At 32.6% G+C, this 27,340-nt stretch overlaps 2 protein-coding genes across 4 annotated transcripts in view; one reads left to right on the plus strand and one right to left on the minus strand.

Annotated features, from left to right (window-relative positions):
• Flo2 (flotillin-2) overlaps nt 1–27,340 on the minus strand; it is a 220,093-nt gene that overhangs the window by 84,160 nt on the left and 108,593 nt on the right. The window lies entirely within an intron of this gene.
• On the plus strand, nt 6,093–27,335 carry LOC149899185 (uncharacterized). 2 transcript variants are annotated; one of them, XM_090114755.1, is made up of 2 exons: nt 6,093–6,277; nt 26,766–27,335. In XM_090114755.1, exons 1-2 carry the CDS (start codon nt 6,206–6,208, stop codon nt 27,333–27,335), a joined length of 642 nt encoding a protein of 213 aa, XP_089970881.1. In that variant the 5' UTR covers nt 6,093–6,205. The 2 variants fall into 2 exon arrangements, with proteins under 2 accessions (XP_089970881.1, XP_089970882.1); XM_090114756.1 differs by lacking the exon at nt 6,093–6,277 and adding an exon at nt 19,106–19,419.

Below are 27,340 nucleotides of genomic sequence, written 5' to 3' on the forward strand. Positions count from 1 at the left end.
ATCTATGTACGATTTTTGAAAACATTGTGTACACATTACATTAAACATTTGTGTGCACAACAAACAACCTACAGCCACTTCATAATTTCAATAAATCAAGTTTCTTTTTCGTGCTTATTGTTCTTGTTGATTGCAATAGATGGCGCTATTCTAAAGAATCATTTCAAGTATTTGAAAGCCTTTTTTTGCAAGAAACTTGAATTATATCCTATAGTTATTGTACACATTTTAATAGATCTTAATCTTATGCAAGTACACATTGAACACCTTAATATTAAAAAATATCCCCGTTATACTTATATGGCCTTAAACTAAAATAATTTCGAAACGAACATTTTACACTTACCTAATTCATTCATAAATAAAAAATTGACACACACGATCAAAGATAGCTTCAATCTGGAAATTTCTAAGAGCCTTATCATCTATAAAGCTGAAGAGTTTGTTTGTTTGTTTGAACGCGCTAATCTCTGGAACTTACTGGTCCGATTTGAAAATTTTTTTCGTGTGAAAAATTCGGTGTTTGATAGCCCATTTATCGAGAAAGGCTATATATCGAACCGCTGGAAACAGCTTGTGAGTTATAAATCCTAAACAATAAACAATCGACCAATACTAAGAAATAGTAGTAGAACGACATCTTCACCTACATCGCATTAAGGTTCATTGTAAAGTCTAAAGCCACTCAACAAATAAACAACAACGGTAATTATGCGTCGAATTAAGTATTACACAAGACACAAGTCTAGGCGTAACATATCTGAGACCTATTGCAACAAAACATTTCGTAACGTAATGCAAGTCAGCGGTATTGTGCTGACCCCAGGGGGCAATTATTAAAGGTATTATGTGGGTCATAATATAGGTGTCTTCATATTAAGTATTATGAATAAATTAATGTATAAAACACTAGCAAATTTAACATAATGCAGGATAGTGCAATTAATAAAAGCAACAAGAAAGGATTCAATTAAATATTAATACATAAATATGATATACTAGCTTTCCGCCCGCGGCTTCGCCCGCTTTGTCTAAAATATAATAAATTATATACTAAAACCTTCCTCTTGAATCACTCTATATATTAAAAAAAAACCGCATCATACTCCGTTGCGTAGTTTTAAAGATTTAAGCATACATAGGGACAGAGAAAGCGACTTTGTTTTATATATGTTACGGCTAAAGGTAGGTGAGAACATAAACTTAAGATTAGCCGGCTAAACTTAGGTTTATTTTCGACGAGGTGTTAATGTTAGTTTGTTCTATCTTTAGCCGGCTAAACTTAAGTGTAACCGCAGGCCCGTGGCTAAAAATGTCGGGGTGGGTAGATTTGGTTACTATAATACATGTAAGGAACAGGGCGAGTGTTTTCTGGCACTTCGCCGGCTGCTGCCGCAGCACGCTCGCTGCGCTCGCTCGGCTCGTGCGGGTCTTAAGAGTTCTAACCTAACCTAACCTAGCCACCAGCTTTCTGCCCTGAGTCGGGGTGGGTAGATTTGGTTACTATAATACATGTAAGGAACAGGGCGAGTGTTTTCTGGCACTTCGCCGGCTGCTGCCGCAGCACGCTCGCTGCGCTCGCTCGGCTCGTGCGGGTCTTAAGAGTTCTAACCTAACCTAACCTAGCCACCAGCTTTCTGCCCTGAGTCGGGGTGGGTAGATTTGGTTACTATAATACATGTAAGGAACAGGGCGAGTGTTTTCTGGCACTGTGCGGGCCCCTCAAGCCCTCCACCGGCCCGGCGCTAACCAAATCTACCCACCCCGACATTTTTAGCCACGGGCCTGCGGTTACACTTAAGTTTAGCCGGCTAAAGATAGAACAAACTAACATTAACACCTCGTCGAAAATAAACCTAAGTTTAGCCGGCTAATCTTAAGTTTATGTTCTCACCTACCTTTAGCCGTGACATATATACTATGTAGTGATAAAATATTACAAGTAAAGAGTAGGTTTAATAATCTAGATGTAAGATTAAGGGTGCTTATCCACCAATAATGTGCGAGGATGTGTAGCGAGGAATGTGTTTGTAAATAACCAATCATAACGCTTCACTAAGTTTGAAGTTTAGAACGAATAGCGTTTGAAGCGATACTATTGGTTATTGGAAAACACATTCCTCGCACATTATTAGTGGAAAAGCACCCTAAACCTACACTTTAAGGTGTGCACAAGAAAATAGCTCCTTAACATTGATATTATTTCATAAAACAATAAGTTTTCCAATTCTCAAAAGAAATTCAGGAAAATCTGTAACGAAGTAGTAAAACATTATATAACTTATTATATTAATAAAAATCTTATAACCTAGGCCTATAAAGTTAATACCTACCTACACGTCAAATAATCATATTTTACGACGTCTTGCATGAAGAGAAAATCAAAGCCAATTTCGAATTATTCCCGCCCTTTCGAATACTTACTTCCTTCCGCCTTTCCCGTATATGTATCGTTAAACTATTTATTTATAACTGAATGCCTTATTTTTAGATTTATGTATCATTTAGATCTGAAATATAAAATCAATAAATTATATAAAAGACATTAGTAGGTACTAGTGTCTGCTTGCACCCGCTTGGTTCTTCAAACTATTTTAATTCCAAATTAAATCCAAATCTGTATCGTGTAGACTGTGAAAGCGTAAAAGTCAGGCAGACAGACAGACTTTTACATTTATAATATTACTAAGTACCTACTGAATTTGTATAAAAGTAAAAAATTCTATTCATACGTTATAACTCATTTGAATACTTTAATCATAAAATAATTAATTAATGCATAATTAACTAGCCCTTTGAATTCTTGATTATAGTTTGTTTGTTTTAAATACTAGCTTCTGCCCACGACTTTGTACGTGCATCCCCGTTTTTTCCCGTTCCCGCAAGAATTTCGGGAAATCCTTTCTTAGCGGATGCCTACGTCCTAACATCTACCTGCATGCCAAATTTCAGCCCGATACGTCCAGTGGTTTGGGCTGTGCGTTGATAGATCACTATATCAGTCACCTTTGACTATACTCCAACGTACGAAGCAGGGATCGTATCTATATAAGTTACTTAAATAAAATTAATTGAATGAAATGCTACACAACCGCTAAACTGAGAAAATTAAATGCTAAAGTGAAAATACTTAAATCTAAAAAGACGGTCACTAGTCCGTTCCGCTATTGCACATAGTTGTTTATTAAACTTTTGTCATATTAATCCACTATCATATAAATAAAAAACATAAGTGTTACGCGAACGTTACACTAGAAAAATCCAACTAGTAACCGCTTTTCACGTAATAGTTGCAAAGTCCCCAAACCAGATTTTTTGTGCGCAATTTTTCCTAATTCATTATTTCTAATATTTCTACACGACTTACGTTCTTCGCTTTTGATTCTAATTCAAAAGAAGGGTAAATAATTATTGCACTTTCTTTTGTCTTTAATATTAACCTATATTAAAGACATTAGGATGATAGAAGACAAAGTCTATAAAGTTAACAATTAATTGAAAAACATTATAAATTAATAACAATAGAACTGCAGTATTTCGATAATGTTATTTCTTTTGAACAATTTTTATTTAACAATACTGCGTTATCAATGAAACACGACTATGTATTTTCATCTTAGTGGAAATAATATTTTCTTCTTCCAGTAACTACAAAAATAAGAAATTATTTTAAACGAAGTCGTTATTTGAAATTACTTAACTCATTTAATGGACGAATTATATACAGTAATTACATAGTTTTAAAGATCGCAGCATAGACATGGACACACAGACGGACAAACTGCTTGATAATAACATACCTGTAACGATATCCATACGAACACTAATAACGATACTGTATTTCAATTTCAAATTGCAAAAAATAGAAAGACGAATTTTTCATTAATTAATAACATTGAAACTGCAAAATATAAAATGCTGAATTTCTGTAAATGCGGTAGAACAAATTTTACTTTCTCTTGGATCTAAATCTGCGCCTGCGCATAAACGCACTATCTTATTACGGTACTATTAATCTTATGACCATATCATTCAATGTTATATATGTTTGATTTAATATGATCTATGCAATTTACTAGAGAAAAAATTGCTTAGCGATATTTTGTTTCCTACCTATCGTTTTACCTACCTACGTTTAATTCTATAACGACTCTACCTTCGTTTCTATTCTAAAGCAGTCGACAAGTATAAATAAGAAATTTTTAAAGAATGGAAAAAATTCGCATAGTGTTCGTATTTTTTCCATTCTTTAAAAATTTCTCATTTATCAAGCATTTGAACGCTATAAAACCTGTGTATAAAACTCAATATCAAAGTCGAAACTAAATATTATTATTATTAAAAACAAAAGTCGTTACTCAAATACATTTCGATTTCATATCTTCTTTTCAAGCAGAAACTTTCCAAGTCGAAAAAATACGGCAACAGAATATTTAAATTCATTCCACTTAAACTTCCCATCATAAGCAATACCGCTTTAAATTAGATTAAATCATTGAAACCATAATATCATGATATACGCACATTGCTATCATTTTCCTGTTACCTAAGAGACAGTTATGATGGTAAATCAATAGAGGAAGCCATATATTTTGCACGAAACTAAACATGGTGTAACCAAAGCTATAAAACACTGTGCATACAAATATACCTTTTATGTAGTAGAGTTAAGAATCAAATTCGTATTAAGTAAATTAATAGGATATGTACAGATATTGGAGCGCGGTTTTCTCCTAGTAAATAAGGAAAATAAATTTTGGTTTGACACACGAGAATTTCCACTTCAATATGATCAGTGTATTCGTATCTTCTCTAGCTCAATATGGGGGTCTTCAAGCTTAACATCAGGCGAGATTGTGGTCAAGCGCTTCCCTATTCCCAATAAAAAAAAGCTATAAAAAATTATTACAAAATGAGAAGTTCTCAAATCGTATATTTATGACGCCTTATTAAATCAAAATGTAGAGAATGCTTTGGTAAAATTATTGCAATTAACTATTAAGCCAATTCAAGTTAATTCTTCCCAAATTATTTTTAGTCCGACAATCTAACTATAATATATCAAAACATATTACGTACTCGTTAAACAGTAAAAAAGGCTATCTATTCCTCAACAACGTACACATCGATATAATTTACAAGCCAAATGCAACAGATAGGCACATTTCACGCAATAATTACATCTGAGATGCAAATCTTGTAACGTCCGTAACTGCACTCGATAGATATCGGAATATGCAGTGCTTTCTGTACATCCTGAAGAGAGGTTAGGAGGAAATAACACTGGCCGAGTAAACCTTCAAATTATAAATAAATAATAAATAAATAAATATTATAGGACATTATTACACAAATCGACCTAGTCCCACAGTAAGCTCAATTAAGGCTTGTGTTGTGGGTACTAGGCGACGATAAATATAATATTTAATAAATACATATATATAGATAATAACACCCAGACCCAAGAACAAATAATTGAGTTCATCACACAAATATTTGCCCTGACCGGGGATCGAACCCGGGACCGTCGGCTCAGTAGGCAGTTACTTTACCACTGCGCCAACCGCGTCGTCAAAAATTATAATTTATTATTTTATGAATAAGTTATGTCTATGACTGAATAAATGTTGAAAGTATACTGTCTTAAATCCTTTGCAAATTGAAGTTAAGACTGTAAGAAATTAGAAAAGTACATATTGTTTATTTCCCTTTACGAGTAAGAATCGAATAAAAATAGGCAGTGGCTAATATTGCAACTGGCTTTAGGCACAGAATACTGAATAGTTATTAGGTAGGCAAGTATAGCATAGTTATCGCGCATCATTTTAAAGTCTATGAGGTTGCAGGTTCCTCAAACCTACAGCAAAATGTTCAAATAAAATGTATAACTTCTCCATAAAAGTAAAGGTTCCTTTTCAGGCAACAATTATACTGGGTATATCTAAATCAAACAAAAAACCATGTAATCAACGAAAAAACATTTCATCCACCATCATCAACCTGAAACACGCAAGCATCAAGTCCTGTTCATTACACTCAACAGTCCACCTGTATCTTATCTGTGAGTCCATAAAGCGATAGAAACTGTAGCGTTAGCCAAGAGTAGGAGGAATGATGTGCCAGAGTCACGCACGCGCAGTGCACAGAGGCGCGCGCGCCAACATACGTGCTACGGTACACTCTCGTTTTCATATAGTGAAAACATATGAAAACATGTGCTTCTGACACTTTTATATATTATATTGGATATTTGCACACGTCGCGACATATATATTTGGTGAGTATTTGATTTATTTTTTAAAAGAATACGCTGAAAAAAGTTACATGTTTATATTGTAGATGCTAAAATGAATACTGACTGCAACTTCGTGTTTTTAATTAATTTTCTATTGTGATCGTCGTTTTTGGAATTGAATTTGTTGACAATAATTACGCTTTCTCAGTTTGTTTATAATAATAAGAGGTAATTAGTCAGACCAATGAATTAGTCTAAAATTATATTTAATCCTAATTTCCTATTACTATCAATATAACATTTAAAATCCATCAAACATACTTTTCTTTTATAGAAAGTATGTATATCCTTATATACTTTCTTTATTGAATAAAAACCATTAAGAATGAAGCCCACAAACTCCATTTATGAAAATAGTGTAAAGAATGCAAAATAGATTGTTTTCTAAACAAAGAGGAATCCTATCTACCACCTGAATATCTACCGCAATCCTATCTACCACCTGAATATCTTTATCAATATCTATCAAAATAAGAACGCGTCAATAGAAAGATTTCCAATTATTATATTACTTATAAACTCTCTATACACGGCTAACGAAAAGAAATACATTTCTCAAGTTTCTATTCGAGCTATAAAACGTATTAAAAAAATCACCGAGCCAAATAAGCGCCTCTTTCCACTCTCACAAATGTATTAACAATTTATAATTTTTAATTAAATACGAAGTGAATTTCTAAGCCATAAAAGTGCTCCATATTTTCCAAGTCACTGACCACTCGTCATACATTTGACTACTTTTTCGTACAGAAAACGTAACACGCTGATTTTAAACTAGGTAAATGTGCAAATTAACATACAAAACTAAATAAAGACGAATTACAAGTACAATGCAATTTACGTACCGTTAACTATTGAGGAAATTCGCGTTCTTAATTGTAACAACTTTAAAAAGATTCTGAAGATAAGACGTGTAAAATACGAACAAAATGAGACTCTATATAAAGAAGTTTGTAAGAGGATACACAAATTTTTATTTCGTGGTATTTCTTTTATTAATAACTAGCGGTCCGCCCCGGCTTCGCCCGTGGTACATGTTTACGTTTTCTCTACATAAGAACCATCCTCGTACTTCAAGGAATATAATAAAAAAAGAATTATCGAAATCGGTTCAGCCGTTCTCGAGTTATGCGCTTACCAACACATTTTGCGATTCATTTTTATATATAAGATAATATACAGAATATAAAGTTTTATTAAAATAAATAAAAAATACAAGATCTAGAGCATAGGATGATTATTATGCGCATGCATAAAATCTATTTTGAGTTGTCGAAATAGAATCATACACTTTACTTGCATATGCTGACTGATAATTCCCACCCGTTAATCTTTCTCTATTAAAGCGAATTAAAAAGTAGGTAGGATCATAGTAACTAGGTATATAATAATCTATGGATGTAACCATATTCTCTGTTAAAAGAAAATGTCATCCATACCCACTCAACATACAAAAGCATACAACAATAGTTATAACAACTCCACACGTAAACCACCTCTAACCTTTGCAACTACACATTATCCCAAATTGAGCCCACGTACACCCTTCTAAAGGTCACGTCATCATACACATGAGGAAGTATGAACGTATCATAAAAAACGACAAGTCACCAATACAAAATAATAACCGATGAGTTCAAGTTATGATGTAAAAAACGTAATAATATTATAGTATTGCGTAATCGGAAGAACGGAGCGCAATGATTTCACTTTTCACGGTAAACAAAAGCTCATTGTCAATATACTTATGTTAAATGATCGTTAAGGCGATAATTGTTCAACTATACAGGTAATAATAGCATGTGTATTTCGCACCTCAAAAGAATGACTTTTGAGAACAAATCAATAATATTATAAACCTGAAGAGTTTGTTTGTTTGAACGCGCTAATCTCAGAAACTACTGGTCCGTTTTGAAAAATTCTTTCGGTGTTAGATAGCCCATTTATCGAGGAAGGCTATAGGCTATGTATCATCACGCTAAGACCAACAGGAGCCACTGCGGGTAAAACCGAGGGGCACAGCTAGTATTGTCTAAAATTGAATAAGTTTCTTGATTTAGAAACGTCGGAAGTATGTATGTATTTTCCAACTTATCCGGGTCAGGAACACGTCATTAATTTAGTCTTTCAGGTCATTAATTTATAGATATAATTATCGTTCTATCATTAATAATACTGTCGGGTACTACAGTTTCTTCTTATCTAAACTCATTCTCAACAAACTCTCTTCTGGTGTTTAATTTAAAAAGAGTACGTACGTATTTTATTTATTTATTCTTTATTGCACTTATAAAAGAGAAAAAAAAACAAACATTTAATTACTTAAGATAGCTGCGTGCAATTGGCGGTCTTATCGCTTTGGAGCGATTTCTTCCAGACATATTTGAAATCTTATAGATTTTTAACAACAATATAAATTCTAATTCTGCCAAAGTCTAGAGTTAAAACTAACATAAACGAATAGTTAAGAATAAAATATTAGGTTGCTTATTTAATATTAGGTTGTTTTGCAACCGCGAAACGCAAAAATAATCCTATTTTAGTTTGGCATACTTTGACATAATCTATATCATATATTTATAACTCTATTAGAAATAATTATGCTAATTTATTCATATTCATGTAAATTGATACAGCATGGGGTCCTTAATCTGTAATATTTAGGCCTATAAAATATTTTATTAGACTCATCATTAATAATTCTAAGGTCAGATATTCTAGTAAATAGAGAAAAAATACACAATAACATCCTTTTTTAATAGTGTTTGATTTTACGCGAGTATTATACATTTAGAAATTAAAGACTTTTTAACGGAAATGTAAAGTTTTCGAAACGTCGGGAAAATAATATAATGAATAAATCGCGTTTAAAATCCGTTAAAAGTCTTTAATTTCTAAATCCTTTTTTAAGATTTCGTCTTTAGACGATACAATCACATATACCTACTGTTACAAATATTAGGAGTACCTATTGTACAAAGTAACAGTAATCCTCTGAAAAAATGATTTTCTCGGGAATAGATTTATTTATTGATGTTCTTGTATTCATTTTGTATGTATTATACAAATAATTAATACTTTATTATTGGATTAAATAAGTACTATTACTACTGGACTGACTTGAAACATTTTTTCTAATAGAAAGCAGTATCAGGAAGTATGTTTAATACAATTTATTTCCAAACATTTGGGGTATCTATAACTACTCAAAGATAATCTATAAAAACGTTTTTAGTGCTAAAAACTTATGAAATAACTAATTTATATGTATTTATACTACTTTACACTATATATCAATATGCATTTTTGCATGTGATATTATGAGACAAAGTACCTATTTCATCACCAGTCACCACCGTAATAATTTCAACAGTCAATTTTTTTGCATTATTAAAATTTGTCCGTCCGTTGTCCGTTCATTTATTAAACTTATTATATTATGAGACGAGTATAATATGTAATTAATTGGTATATTATGTAATGATTTTTTTATTTATTTATCATAATATTCGGATAACGGAGATCAATTTGTCAGTAGAATAAAAGCGCAATATTAATGTTTGTAATTACATCTTAGTTTATATAAATTTTATGCACTGAATATTCTCCACTTATGCACTTGAAAATTTTATTTCATTTTTTAAAAAAGCTAAATATTTGTATAAAAAAAGGTTTTAGTTACACCATTTTCTTTTAAGACAAATTTAAATTATATTAGTATACAAATTCAACATTTGTTTCCGATCAGATTAAGACTTAGAAATTTGATAAATTTGAAAAATGCTCGCTCTAGCTTGGATGAAGATATATATAATATAAGATATATACTATATAATAGTATGGGTATTGGGTGGTAATAACTAATAAATAAACCCATTTATCAACTGTCAATGTATGCAACTCCAACAAACATTTTATAAGACTAATAATAAATATAGCTTTCTCTGTCATAAATATTAATAAACAAATATGAGTTATGATGGCAAAACCAAGCAAAACTTACATAATACTTGTTAGTTATCCTAATCTCTCATTCTAGTCGTTTAAATTACTTAACGCGAGGAAAATATTGGCTTCATAAATAATACACAGCGCCACCAATGTTGCAAAATTGTTTATTTGTAATGGTTTAAGTCATTTGTTAAAAATATCCTCTGTCTGAGAAAGGAAAAAACCCGTCTGTCATCAAAACTGTATAAAACATCTACACAACAAGTAGGTATATTTCTAGAAAATAAGAAACAGGACGGAGCGTCTCTTCAAAATAAAAAAAATACCTAAGTTTTGTAGGCACCAAATAATAAATATTAAGTAAATATTCTAGTAATATTTACGGATCCATAACTCACTTTAAAAAATTGTGGTAGTTCAAAAACGATACAACTTGTATCATAGATTTATATACAAGTTCAGTCTATATTAAAAGTGCAATCCTAAGGTTTAAAGCGATTAATGTAGAGCTATTAATTACCATTTATTCCAGCTGAAATTAAAACACGTTTTAGAACACAGGAAGAGCGATTCTTATTTTATTGACTAGATTGAATTCCTTCTTATAGGTAAGCTTTTTTTCAGCAGTGCGAAAGCTAGCTAGTAAATATATGAAAATTACAACCTGCTTATTCAAGTTCGCTATGCTATAACATATTATATTCATGTCTTTAACGATTAGCACATTGCCTTAATAATTGCTTACACTGTAATTAAAATATCTCAATGACAACCAATTACTTATGGACATGCAATTGATCTACAGACATATTTAATCAAGTATTATTTCGTTTCGATTTTACAGAATGGTGTTTTTTTTTTCAATTTGCCTCTAAGATGTGTAAGGAGTAAAATATGTCTACACATATTTTAAAAGTACCTAACCATTACTATTATATTTGCTACTTTGAAAGCAATGAATTTAAAAATGATCGTTCAATCATCAAACTAAAACTGTTCATCACTACATAGTATAAAACAAAGTCGCTTTCTCTGTCCGTATGCTTAAATCTTTAAAACTTCGCAACGGATTTTGATGCGGTTTTTTAATCGATAGATGAAAGAAAGAAATCTTCCTCTTGAAAGGTATATAATTCATAAGGTTTTGACAAAGCGGGCAAAGCCGCGGTTGGAAAGGTAGTTTAAAATAATCTTTACATGTATATTTATTATATTTTGCCTATATTTTAATTGTTAAATGTATCTACATGTATTTAATGTACACTATAATCTCCAGTCGAATATAAAGAGCTCCAAAATATCACCAGACCTTTATCCGTAACATAAGACCAATTACAGCGAGCCCTCATCCGTACAGACGTATTGTTAATGATCTCACAATGCAATCATTGTTTACGTAACTTATTGCAAGAGTCTTCCAAAATGCAAGTATTCAACTTTATTTTACGAGAAATGTGTTAATACTTAATAATGTTTATTTTACGAGAAATGTGTTTATAATGATGTATCGAAGCCTCTCAAACTTTAATTGGATGTTACGGAAGACTAATTATACAATTAAACGTCACATTTACATGTCGCAGTTTCGCATGACTAAGGTTTTCTTTCATGTGATTACCTACTTTAAAATCTCCGATCGATTTTTCGTCACTGATTAGATTTAACGAGCAAAGTTATTTTCTTCGATATAAAATTATGTTAAAGTAAACCTAAAACACCCTATTCTTATTAAAAACTAGTAAATTAGAATGCTTGTATGAATGAAAAGATATTGCATTGCCACGCAAACTACAGAACCGATTCGTTAAAATTTGGTATGCAAATTCATAATAACTGGTGCCATACAACAAGTTTTCAGTAAAAAACTAGGTAGTACCGAATTACAAACATTGTAACAAATTCTGGTTTCTTGTAGTCACGCGTCGTCGTGCTCGTAACGTCAATTTAATTATGAATAAATCGTGTTTAAAAACTGTTGTAAGTCTTAAATTTCTAAATGGAAGTATGTATGATGTTATGTTTAATCGTTAATTAGTTTCTGTACTTGTAATGATAATTAATATTAAGATAAAAGCTATAATATTAATAAGCCGACGCTGTCTATCCACCGTTAACTCTATGTCTAGGTATACTAACAAAGCATATATATTTAACTAGCTGTGCCCTGCGGTTTTACCCGCATTGCTCCGCTCCTTTTGGTCTTAGCGTGATTATATATAGCCTATAGCCATCCTTGATAAATGGGCTATCTAAAACCGAAATAATTTTTCAAATCGGACCAGTAGTTCCTGAGATTACCGCGTTAAAATAAACAAAGTATTATTTTAATTATGCCTACGAAATGATCAGTGACCTACGAAAGAATATTACCATGCTATTGATTTATTATGTATATCCGTCTCTATAAATATTGACATGTCGCCATAATACTGTGTAAAATATAATACTTCACAAAACTTCCATACTAATATGTAGGTTAGTTAAAACTTAAAACGTGGAAACAGATTTTCTTCTAAATTCTAATGGTGGCTCCACATTGTTGCCGTGTAGCTACGTGAACAGGAGTGAACGTGCATGTTGATGGTTTGCGCGTCACTGCTTGTTCGCCAACCAGAATCGGTATTTTGTCCCGCGACAAAGTATTCGCGCCTCCTTTAGGCGACATTCACGTATATGACGCATACACTTATTCGCGCTTCCGTGCAATAATAACCCATAGTAACTCAGTGATTTTGGCAGCAGCTTCTACGTCCATTTCCCGGTGGGTTTCACTAACAATTGCGAGATGAATGTGGAGGCCATGACGTGAATTCGCGGCTTGAACTTCTTCTACGGCACTAATGTGAAGCCGCCCTTATAAATATGATTCGCAATCATAAAACACGAAACATGATGAAGTATTTATTCAAATTTTATTCAATGAACTCGAATTTAGGTTGAATGAAAATATTGAGAATTATTAAAATATATGATGGGCACATAATTTTATATTGAAATGAAACAGGTGTTATAAGTCAGTACACAATCAAATCTTGCATTATTTAAAGTTTTTATTTTTTGTTTTCTTAAATGAATAGTATTTTTTTCCTAAGTCCATTTTTTATGTTAATCATAAATTGTAATTTAATTAAAATTTACTAAAATAAAATATTCGAATGAGATATGTTATTTATTTAAATTAAATCATAATACGAATACAAATATATAAAAAAAAAAACCGGCCAAGTGCGAGTCGGGCTCGCGCACAAAGGGTTCCGTAGCAGCAAATATAATAAATTACAGTTAAATCAACCTATCTCAAAAACTATAAGAGATACTTTGATCAAACCAAAAATCGTTGAAAGAGTTAATTAGCATGCATCACCTCTATTTTTTTTAGAATTTTATACCCCGTAGTTATAAAAATAGAGGGGGGGGGACATACTTTTTACGACTTTGAGAGCTGATATCTCAAAAACCGTTCACTTTAAGAAAAATGTTTTTTAGAAAACTTTATATCATTTTAAAAGACCTTTCCATTGATACCCCACACGGGTATGTACATCGAAAAAAAAAATTTCATCCCTCAGTTACATGTATGGGGGGCCCCACCCCCAATTCTTTTTTTTACTATTTAGTGTCATATTTTTGTAGCGGTTCATACAACACATATTCCCATCAAATTTCATCACTGTAGTACTTATAGTTTCCGAGTAAATCGGCTGTGACAGACGGACAGACGGACAGACGGACAGACGGACATGACGAAACTATAAGGGTTCCGTTTTTGCCATTTTGGCTACGGAACCCTAAAAAACAACAATACTTTTGTTGCGCATGCACATGAAAATCACGACATGCATGCCGAGTCTTATCTTATCCATGGATAGGTTTTAAATTTTTAGGGTTCCGTAGCCAAAATGGCAAAAACGGAACCCTTATAGTTTCGTCATGTCCGTCTGTCCGTCTGTCCGTCTGTCCGTCTGTCACAGCCGATTTACTCGGAAACTATAAGTACTACAGTGATGAAATTTGATGGGAATATGTGTTGTATGAACCGCTACAAAAATATGACACTAAATAGTAAAAAAAAGAATTGGGGGTGGGGCCCCCCATACATGTAACTGAGGGATGAAATTTTTTTTTTCGATGTACATACCCGTGTGGGGTATCAATGGAAAGGTCTTTTAAAATGATATAAAGTTTTCTAAAAAACATTTTTCTTAAAGTGAACGGTTTTTGAGATATCAGCTCTCAAAGTCGTAAAAAGTATGTCCCCCCCCCTCTATTTTTATAACTACGGGGTATAAAATTCTAAAAAAAATAGAGGTGATGCATGCTAATTAACTCTTTCAACGATTTTTGGTTTGATCAAAGTATCTCTTATAGTTTTTGAGATAGGTTGATTTAACTGTAATTTATTATATTTGCTGCTACGGAACCCTTTGTGCGCGAGCCCGACTCGCACTTGGCCGGTTTTATTATTATTTACATCACAGGTGACAGGCTCTACTTATTTCCCAAAAAAGTCAGTCAACGAATCACACTCTTCCTAATCATTTAGACCTTCAAGACAACCCAGAGATCAATAGCTCAAAACATACAAATTATAAAGTGCAATAAAGAGCTACAGACACACGTATATTATGTTCATTGATCACATTATATTACCTAAACTAGCTTTCCGCCCGCGGCTTCGCCCGCGTTCTCAAAGAAAAACCCGCATAGTTCCCGTTCCCGTGGGATTTCCGGGATAAAACCTATGCTATGTGTTTATCCAAGTTACCCTCTATATGTGTGCTAAATTTCATGCAAATACATCCAAGGAATAAAAAGTTTCATACAAACTTCTATCCCCTATTTTACCCCTTTAGGGGATGAATTTTCTAAAATCCTTTCTTAGGGGACGCCTATGTTATGACATCTACCTGCATGCCAAATTTCAGCCCGATACGTCCAGCGGTTTGGGCTGTGCGTTGATAGATCACTATATCAGTCACCTTTGAGTTTTATATATATATATAGATGTATTACTGTATATCGTACATATAGCACATAAAGTACACATGTACATAGTTAAACTCAAACTTAACCGTACGTTTCGTACGTTACGCAACAAAATTAAAGTAAAGCGAGAGCATCGATCTTTCTCTTACAGATTTCACGATTACGTTCTCTCTTGTCTGATGTTGATCTCCGCACTGATTCTTACGATTTGATGACTCCGATGTTTCGTTTCAATATAATATATGAGATAGAACACTGCGCGATTTCTTTAGTAAACGTTTTACTTAGTTTTTAGGTTAATATTCAACTACTTAATTATATTTTTAAAATAAAACAAACAATTAAAAATATGATGCATTACAAAGTTTAAATTTAGCTAGAATTGTAATTAAATGTAAATAATTTTGTTTAAATAAAACGAACAATTTAAATATTAAGTTTTACAAAGTCTAAATTTAGCTAAAATTGTAATTAAATGTAAATTAATCTAAAATTGAATGAAATTTCGAACAAAAGATTGAATACAATTAATATTGTTTTATAATAATAAAGAGAGAGATGTGCGAAGAAGTAGAGCATGGCCTACGACATATCTTCTATACATATAATAAATCTGTAGAAGGGTCAATTCTGTACATTGAAGATATTGAAAAAATAAATAGCAGGGGGTGTTACTGGATCGATACCAAACCCAAATATGTGATTAAAAAAAAATTTGTCTGTCTGTCTGTCTGTATGTGAAGACATCACGTAAAAACTAACGGTTCGATTTCGATGAAACTTGGTATAATTATACCTTATTATCCTGGGCGTAAAATAGGATACTTTTTATCCTGAAAAAATACGAAGAAAAAAAATAATCTTAATTTTTCAGTTTTATCCATAGATGTTGTTCTGTAGAACAGCGAACACACGTTGGGTATTATTATAGGCCTAGCCGTATTTGAGTCCAATATATATTTATAAGATGTTATTGTCAGAGTTACTCAAAATGGAGAAATACCTAAACCATCCACGCGAAGACCGACATCCGCGCGGACGGAGTCGCGGGCGGAAGCTAGTTTAAGAATATAATAATATTCATTATCATATAAAAATTTATTTGTATATTATTTTTTAATTACTAACAATAAATAAAATACTTAAGTAATAGGGGAAAATTGAGCCAAGACTCTAAGGATGAGCTAGATTTCATAATCTATGTGTCCAAATACGTAAATTGAGATTATTACATCCATTGGTATGCACAAACACGGTAATATCATCATAAGGTACATTACCGTAGCAGAAGTAACATTGCATAATTACTTACTAATTACTATTGTAGTTATGCTAGCGCCATATTAAACAGTCTTTCATAATTTCCTTCATTTTTGGCTATACAATTATTAGTTCACATTCCTTTGATTTATCTTGCAAGCATATTCAATTCATCTGTGCTAATCTAGCTATAAGTTTTAGTTTTAAGTAATAATAGAAATATGGTATACTACTTACCATAGTAAAGTGTAACAAATAAAATGAAAAAGAACATGTAAGTAACAAAATATATTACTGGGAATTTTATACATAGTTATTTACACTATATACACTTCCTGATACCTAATAAAATTTATATTAACACAAACGCATAACAACTTATAAGTCATGAACACAAAAGTAGAGAAACCTGTAAGAAACAAGAAAGTTATGAAAGATTATTTTTAATTGCTAATCCTTACATAGTATAAAAGTCGCTGTCCCTGTCTGTCCGTCCGTATATAGGTATGTTTAAATTTTTAAAACTACGCACTGGATTTTGATGCATCTTATAATCGATAGAATGATATTTAGGAGGAAGGTGTAGTATATAATTATTAATTTGTTATTTTGGACAACGTGGGCCACGGGCGGAATTAATGTTACTGTATATAAAAATCTAACGCTAACCTTGTTCTTTACAACGATGATAGGTTTAAAAACTGTTCAGCAATGGTAAAGAAGAAGAATGAAAAGATAGAGAAAAAATAACTAATTAATACCTGTAGGCTGTAATCATATTGTCATCCCAAAATGTAAAAAAAAATATGTAATATAATATTTATATTTATGTACTGTGAAATCATTATGGCGTTCTCTTTTTCAGTCCTAATTCAATCGTAATATTTTAGGAAATGTTTTCCATTTTTCCTTCCAAGTATAGTTTCTTTTGCAAAAAGCGCCATCTATGTAAGACAAACGAACTAATATATCTGTTCCTATAGGTGGCGCGCATTAAAATTTATAAAGTTTCATTCCAAACAAACTAGATGGCGTTACTGCATCTACATAAAATTATTTTAATGAGATTCAGAAGAAATAATATATTATGATTTTAATATAACTGCAGTTTTAATTGACTTTCGTCACAGCATCGTATGCATACCTTTTTTCTTAATTAATCTACTTTCTAATAAAAGGAGGTCCTCACTAGATTTCATTTTTGTGTGAAATTAAGTTAGGTAGGTATATAGTTATTATTCTAGAAATCACTTCAAGCGATTTAGGTACATGATCATTTTTTTATAATGGACCAGACCAATAAACGCACGTCCTTTATATTTTTTTTGTGTAAATAATAAACTTAAATAGGTGTTTGGGGTTAGTTAATTCCTCAAGTAGGTATCATTCACAAAAAGTAAACAAATAGAACGTGAGCGGCATGTTTATTGAATAAAAACAGTTATAAAAATAGGACATGAAACTAAAGTGACTTTTTACATTTAGTTTCGATGATATTATTTTATTGAACAACTAGCTTTCCGCCCGTGGCATCGCCCGCGTTTTGAAAGAAACCTATCTAAGAAAAACTCACATAGTTCCGGTTCCCGTGGGATTTCCGGGATAAAACCTATCCTATGTGTTAATCCAAGTTACCCTCTATATTATGTGTGCTTAATTTCATTGTAATCGGTTCAGTAGTATTTGCGTGAAAGAGTAACAAACATACACATACACATCCATCCTCACAAACTTTCGCATTTATAATATGTATTAGTAGGATTTTCTTGAAACCAAAAGTACAGAGATTATAGATAATTTCAACACTATTAAAGAATTTTATAAAATACTAGCGGTCCGCCCCGGCTTCGCCCGTGGTACATGTTTACGTTTGCTCTACATAAGAACCATCCTCGTACTTCCAGGAATATAATGAATATAATAAAAAAAGAATTATCGAAATCGGTTCAGCCGTTCTCGAGTTATGCGCTTACCAACACATTTTGCGATTCATTTTTATATATAAGATAAGATTTGAAATTAATTCAAATATTGGAAAATTCACTCACAATCTAGCTACTTAGGTACTCCGTACTATAGTTATTATTCTGTGACACAATGAATACGCGCAGATGTTAGAAATGTAATTTTTAATCTGTTTCCACTAGGTTTATCTATTTTACAAAACCAAACTGTCCCTTACGTTGATATACTTTATTTAATTTGTAATCGTAATACATAATGGGCACGGACTTTCTCTCAATACAAACTTACAAAGGGACAAATAATCTTCATTGTACCTGCATATTGAAATAAATAAAAAAGTAAGAAATCAAAGCGCTTCTGAAAGCAAATTGCATCAATATAATATTGGTACGCTATATATTTACGCTTTATATTCGTGAAATAAATTAATGTTTTTGTTTTTTAAAATTACAATATCTATGATACGACAAACAGGCATAATACTTAATATTATTGCGATCGAAGTAGAGCCTCTAGTTCGAACAACTAATACATGTGTTGACAAGCACTTACAAAAATGGATCTACAATAACATTTATTAAGTCATATAAATCCAAACATGAGCCTCCACATGAAAGAACATCTCAAAAGTGACGGGTTAAGCAGCTCCCATAGAGAGTCACTCACTCCGCATCGAAGCAGCTCAGCGCACGCGCGCGAAGAAAGTACCGGAACATTGACTTTCTAACTATCGCGGACGTTGTTCATTTTAAAATTCGAATAGATTTATTTTTTTTAGTTTTATCCATGGCCTGTGTGCACACTCGAAGATAACTTTTTTTCTTGTTTTGTCTATGGCCAGTGCACACTCGTAAAAGTGAAAAGTGCAGTTTAATTTAATCTGTGTCTAATTCTATTGTGAATCTGAGGTCGTGAGAACTTCCGTGGCATAGCCGTTGTTCCCGCATAACTATGGATCCCAGGTAAAGTGAATGCGATTTAGATATATGTTAGATATAGATGTGAACCTGTACGTTAAATCAAAGGATCCATGTAGATAATTGTCTCGAAAATTGCGGAATTACGAGAAAAATATAACTATAATTTGTAGTCAAAGGTTTATTTTGTATTTAAATTAAACTGACTTTATTTGTGCACTAATGAAAAATATAAGAAGAAAATATTCGCAACGCCAGTTAAGAATCTATCCATAAACAAACCAAATTTTTGGTTCCTCATTAGGAAACGGCTCTAGTACTCTTTACTGCTTTTAAAGGCTACGATTGTAACATGCACAGTTTGTCCTTCAGTCAGAAATCCAAGTTCTGTCCTTTTCTATGCCTATCCATCATCACTTCAAACCATATCTTAGCTATCATCGTTACATACATAACCTCCTTACACAACAGTACATATAATATATTCAATCAAGCATTCTGAAGCAGTGTACAGAATTAATTGCAATGGAAAGCACATGCATTAACCCAAATATATCTTATTCAACCTGACCCTATCAGCCAGCATTATATAATATCAGACGAGCGTAGAAAGTTAACTAAATACTCTTAATGAGATGGGATTCATTAGATATGGTTGCTGGCCTAGTTGCCATACTAAGGTCTTGAGAAATTGTTTATTACTTTGGCAAATGCAATGCCTATATCTCTACGTTACCTTCCGAGGAATAAGGAATAAGGCAATTTTTTAATTAGCTGCATAATATATTTCTTTCTTATATCGTTATATCATAGCATTGTATATTCGCTCCCAGTTTAAATATGTAGTATGGAATATATTCGCTAATTAATAAACCTATTATACGAACTGATTGATATTCTTATCGATGACAACATTACATGGAAAATTAAAACGCAAATCATTATTTCTAGTTCTTGAAATTTCTTCTACCGTCTAGACTCTAGCCAAACAACAGTATTACCATATAAAATTACAACAATACTAGTAAATACACTAAATATAATAGCGGGAATTAGAAAGTCACTTCCCAGGAGTTCAAATCCTCACCAGTCACTGGTCAGTCCAGATTCCTCTACGTCATTAGTGGCCAATGTACCTGTAATGTGTATTATTTGTATCTACTTTTATCGGACAAACGTAATTTCCTATCCAAGCTTAGTATCTAACCAAACTTTTTACTTATATTGTAATCCACTGTTAAACAAGTTTTTCACAACAATTATAATATGTTATGAAGTTACTTTTATTTTCGAAAAAGGTGTACGTTTTAACCAATAATTCAAGATATCCTTGGTAAAGGCTAAGTAATAATTAAACCGATTATAATCACCGTAAAATGCAGTGCTCAGAAGCTGATAAACAAACCCCTATGTAGGCTAAGGTTATATTGCGATAGTTTTTAAAATGTAAACTAAAACCTAATTGACTTAAAATATTGCGCAGGACCTTTTAACATTCTCTTAAGATCTATGATGAATGCTAGGCAAGTCAAATACCAAACGATTTACTCGTTGATTGCAAGAGTATTATTTTAGCAACAATAGTATCCATTCATATGCATAAACGCTCAAAGATACTTCCGTATGTTTTATTTAATTACTAATTGCGATTATTGGAAATTTACGCCCACATAAAGTTATAAAAAATATGAATGGGCTTCTTCTAGACAGACGTGCTCCTTCATAGATCACCATTACATCACCGATTTACATCAGGCGAGATAGTAGTCAAACGTATGCCTATCAAGTATAAAAAAGCATTCGCTGGGTACCTTCATAGTTCATAGGTACCAATACCCTACCAATGAACTTAAGTAAACCACAATACAACAGAAAAAAGAAAACAATAAAAGATTCACTACTTCCCACGTTCATAACCTTACTATTGTCAACCGTACAGTATAGACTAGCAAAAACACCAGTACTCTCTGGAAAGGTTCACGCTAGCGTGACCACATTCGCGTAACATACTTAGTTTGTACTTCGCAAAATTGCGATTAGGTAAATCGGCGTAATGATACCCATTACAGGCAAGTGCAGTCATAAGCAACGGTTTTGAAGATGCCGAAATTCTGCCTTGACTATCGTAGATTCTTGAAGAATGAAGTCTACAATTCGTAGGGGCTCTTTCTTATACGCAAGTCTGTTACATAATATGTATTCAATGTTAAAATAATTCGCTAAATATAGCTATGATGTATGACTTGAGCAACGAATGAGCATTGTTCCTATAACTCATTTAACACCTCCTTGTTTTGAGCACATGCAACCGCTGTAACATGTAAATAGAAACCGAGAGTGTCCTATAATTTGGACTGGTTACACAATATTCATATGCCCTGGTGATTGGTCACTTACCATCGAGTCAACAAAACATAACCCGTATCTTCTGCTTTCTAACTCTTGATAACTGCGATTCAATCGCTGACGTATTTGCAAACTATATTTCCTGTTGGGAAGCGCATGCAATTATAGCCCCTATGACCTTGGAGAGTAAGTTTATTTTGTTGGAACGAAAGTGGACACCGGTCTCCACACGTAGACGCATCGAAATGAAACCGCCGACCCACTTGGTACGGACGGACAGAATAAAGTTGGTCATGAATTAAATCAAGTTAATTATGTGAGCGACGTGTCACAAGACACGTAGAGCTTTTGTATGTTATGTATATGTAAGGGGTCAATTACAACTGGTTCCTAGAGTACATTAACATATTCTTTCCCAATATATATCATTAATGTACACACATAACAATTCGACGTCTCATTATAATCATTTCGTTGTGGTTTATTGGTATTTGTGTCGCAAATTCGCAGTGACAGCAAAGGTGAAGCATAGAATATTTTAAAGAAGAATATTTTAAAGAAATAAATTAAGTAGCTTATTTTTGTCTTACAAGTTAGGAACGGAAATTGTCCGTGAACACGAATCGAATGAATGAATTTTCATTGACGCCAATACACAATTCCATCAGCAAACAACAATACATTATTGTAAGTAGATCTGTTCAAGCGAACTTCGTGACAGTTTTTAATGAGAATGACTTCAGATAGCTTGAAAGGTAGGTATTCTATTTGCGTATGACTTGATGCTTCAGTATATCTATTTATTGCATTATTTTTTTATTCATAAATAATAAATATAATAGGAAAGGGCGTAATTCACAGTTTAAAAATAATAATCGGAAAAAATGTGGTATAAATTAACTATTCACTTTACATTATAGGATATTGAGTAATAAACTGCGTGCAGAAAATTTTTAATTTCCTAATACATTTATGCAACATATTTACATGTTTTGAAAGAACTTCAAAGTTTCCTATGTAAATAAATTTAAAAATTAAACGAGGACAATAAATTATCTATGCTCAACACGTACAAGAACTCATAGACACCACAGACTATAGATGGCATATAAAAACATATACGTTTCCTACATTTTAATCACCTTTACCTGTTTGTTTGTGGTTTCACAGGGACGGGTTATGCTTATGGATATATAATACCGTAAACTAGGAAGGCATAGACTATAGAAACATTTCAGAAAACTTCTTCATAATAAATTATAATATATTTGCTTATAACTAATTGCTCTATATATTTACTGTCGCTATATAACCCCTCGCAATTTTTAAACAGAACAAGCACTTTAACTACGAATAACGAAACCATATACTTAATTTTGAAATACATAATTCCTCTTCCTGTTTTAATCCCTCAGTCCCTGAATCACAGACACAATAGAAAATCTATTGTGTCGCGGCCCGATCGGGCCGCTCGGTGGTCAATGGGTTAAAAACATTCCGCTTTCTAATCAAAACCAAATCATAATTGTATACCATTTGCAGAAGCCTCTACAAATGTTCAGATGGTGCGATCGCTTACCATCAGGAGACGCACTAATCGCTTCCCACTCTAACATACAAACAAGAAAAGATCCTCTATAGTTTACAGTGTCTATACAATCACAGCATCTTTACTCAAGGGCATTATCGAATTGCTTTGAGAGGTCGGTTGCAAAACTCGGGGTCAGTAGGTGTCCAAATGCCACCGGTTGCGCTGCAAAATGTATTACGTCAACTTTCCAAAACTTTGGATTTATTCGAATATGACATAATAGCCCTAGAATGTGAAAATATTGCGTAAAAAATCAACAGATTTGCAGAATAATTTAGTATATTTTTGGTTAGCGTAATTGGAAGAGGGTGTAAAAAGACAGACAAAAAATTTACTGCATATAATCTGTGTAACGAATTCTATTGCAACATGTTCGTTTGCTGTATACAAGTTGTATATATTACACATTATCTATAATGAAATTATACTCCACGACATCACGGATCACCGCACCTTGCGGCTTGCGATTTCATCCTTTACAACATTACCTTATAACTTCGATAACAACATCCATTCAATTATTATGCTCTTTATTTATCATCTTATCTTATATATAAAATTCTCGTGTCACAATGTTAGTCTGCATACCCCTCCGAAACGGGTGGACCGATTCTCATGAAATTTTCTGTGCATATCGGGTAAGTCTGAGAATCGGCCAACATCTATTTTTCATATGTACCACGGGCGAAGCCGGGGCGGAGCGCTAGTATAAATATATAATCACACACAAGCTAAGTTCATTCCACAGTTAGCTGGTTTTATTTAACCGGAAGTTACATTACTACTGCCTAGTAAAGATACTGAACAAGAAGCATCCATACTTTACACATTACTTCATACTTCGCAATACCTTTATGAAATTTTAAAGAATATGTACTTGCATATTTTATTATAATTATTTTAAAGATTGTAGAAAGATTGCAGTTTTGCGTATTACCAAATACTCCGTTAACTTGTAGATTCACATTTCGTGTATCTTAGGCAATAATTTTTGTGTTAACACACAAATGACATAAATAATCCTTAGTGATAATTAAATAAAATATTCAATATGTATTTTCAAAAGACCTAACCCAGAAAAAAATCACCATAAAACGCTCAAATGTTGATTTTAAAATAATAAATCTTATCGATTATCCCATAACGAATCGGATTACCTAAATAAATACGGGTAATACGAGTATTTAAATTTTAAGGTGTTAAATATTGACTTCAAAAATCCTTACTTTAATTTTTTGTGACAACTGTCGTATTGAATTACGCAAAAAATATCTTCAAGCCCGAGTAAATACAATATTTGCTTTTATAATTTTTACATATTCGAATTGTATATTGACCTTTACAACGAATAAAAAAATTGTCCAATTGCCCACCTCTTTCAGTAATGTAAAAAGGAACCTTAACACTATGTGTATAAAGATGACATTTCTTTACCTAAGTTGTCTATTTACAACGATGCAAATTGTATAACAATAGGAGCGAGTAAATTGTTTTGCACGGTTGTACATTTTACTTTATGTGAAGGTAACTCCATTTGCAACAGATTTTGTTTCAACATTGACAATGGCTTTTTATTTACATATCTTTTATTTACATATTTAGCTAAGCTTCTTTTATTCCTTCATACATTATCGTATTATGTTAATCAAACGACTTTGAATTTTTAAACTATACTAAATATGATTTGTAGACTTTTCTTGATGCTTGTAAAAATGTAGGTCATAAAAAGTGAAGACCCGTGGGCTGTGACCTAAAGAGTTGAATAGACATTAAATATTTTCTTTTACGCGTTATATTTATTTATGATCAATAACTTCGCATTAGCTTAGTTACTGCTATAACTCACAAACAACAAGCTTGCAACAAAAAGTAATCAAAACTTGACCTAGGTATAAGTATTTAGGGTTTCAACCCTTTAGTTTCTGTGATCTGTGGTTTCAACTTTAATAAAAACACTTTTCGCAATTTATATGAATAACTATATTTATTTAAGAAATAGTATGACCTAGAAAGACTATTCAAAAGATAATGTAATACGTAAACTTGTATTCGCATATATATTGATGTCAAACGGCCTATGCGTAACAAATCGAAAATTATTATCACCAAATATCGAAAGACAAACATTACCTACACAAGTAAAAGTTCTAGAAACGTAAATACAGCGGGAACTAGGTAATAGTTATCACAATTTTGTTAGCACTTATTGCTGTACTGAAAGTGAAACCTTCAATGGAGATTAATTCTACCAGGAGATCATATGTTTCTAGAAATTACGGTGGAAATATCGAGCAATTTAGACTGTTCAGTGAAAGTTTCAGACTCGCAGTGTCTTAGTATAGACCCAACAACGCATCGATTTCAATCATCTCGTACACCGCGCCGCCGCACTGACTTTTGTTTGTAGAAACGTTGAAACCGTCTTAAGTGCCTTATAAAAACTGGTTTTGAAATTTCTCTCACGTCACTATTTTTACAACAGTACTGACCGATCGACGCTCTCATTTGTTTTTGTTATAATTTTCTATGCGAATTAGTTTAAAGTTTAAACATTATACATACTACATATTATTATATTACAGGCACGCGATAGGTCTAAAAATACCACAACACACGTAACGGTATCTCTCAAGGTTACTGAACGTTAGTTCCTGTTCCTTGCTAATGGATGTCGCTACTGAGTATTTAAATCGCGCTATCGTTGTGATTTTAAAAAGACGTATAATAAAATTGCACTGTAGTTCAAGTTGCCATCAGGAGGGTCTTAACTGACTCGACTGAACAGCGAATGATGAGTTCGGGAGATGAATCTTCTTGATTCCACCTCGCTCTCTGGCAAGTCAACTATCGCAGACCTGCCAGGTGAAGAACTGACGCTGCTTTTTGGCCACATTTAAAAGAATAACAATTAACAACATGATCTATAAAAAGACATTAAAAACTTCACAATTCACATTAATTATAACAATTAAATGTTTTTATTCCACAATCTCCCAGATGAAACTTGTAATAATAACAAATTAAATTATTTTTCAATTTATATTTAAAACAACTTTAAGGTCACCAAAATACGAATGTAGTATGGCGAAGATTCTTCAAAACCTCAATCTTATTGTTTCATTGAGTGGGATCCATTTTTGGATTATTACTTACGTATGATTAAACATAATATAAATTAATATAATTAGATATACTTACGCTTTCAATACAAATACTTCAGTGTTATTAACAATAGCGTACCTGAAAAGAGTTATTAAATTTCATTAATACAATCATAAATCAAAAATGCATGCAAGTTTAGTTGTACATTGATAATACAATTGGTAAAAATGCTTTTATAGAAAATGGAGTTAATTTTATTTGCCATTGGACTATTGATTATTAATTTTAAATATTGCCAAATTATTATATATAATATTTCATGTTAATAATATAAATTTTCTCTAATTTCCAGACACACTACTCCGTGGGCCAGCCCCTCGCTGCCTCCATCATGGGTCAAGAGCAGTCGCTTGCTGATCACACCACTGTCGCACCACTAAGGCACTACCGCGACAAATACCCCGACAGACAGAGAGCGTCGTCTATAGACTTGCGATCTTGCGACTACGAAAGAAGAGATTTCACGCACAAATCACGAAGGAGCACAGACAGCTTCAGAAGTGACAACTCCTCAACAGAAAGCAGCGGATACCGAAGCGGTTCTAGCGCTTGCGACAGACACTCCGATCGATCATCGAAGAGCGACTATTACTGTGTTCCTTTGTACAAAAACGACAGTTACAAAGAAGTGAATAAGGAACTATATAAACCTGTAAAAATACCGAAAGACAAACGATACAAGCTTCAATTATTCACCGACACTGAAAAAATAAAGAGTGCCCGTATAAAGAGTTATTTGAGTGATACTGAAAAAGTTACATTGAAAGCCGAGCCGGCTCCTAAAAGGGCTGGCATACGGAATTATACGCCTAAGATTATATCTGCAGAAGAGCAGAGAAAAAAGATAGATAATTGGGCATAAACAAA

This window comes from Colias eurytheme, chromosome 21, assembly GCF_061535395.1.
Source record: "Colias eurytheme isolate Ceu_HAF_F1 chromosome 21, ilColEury1 Martin Lab GWU primary, whole genome shotgun sequence".
Lineage (NCBI taxonomy): Eukaryota > Metazoa > Arthropoda > Insecta > Lepidoptera > Pieridae > Colias > Colias eurytheme.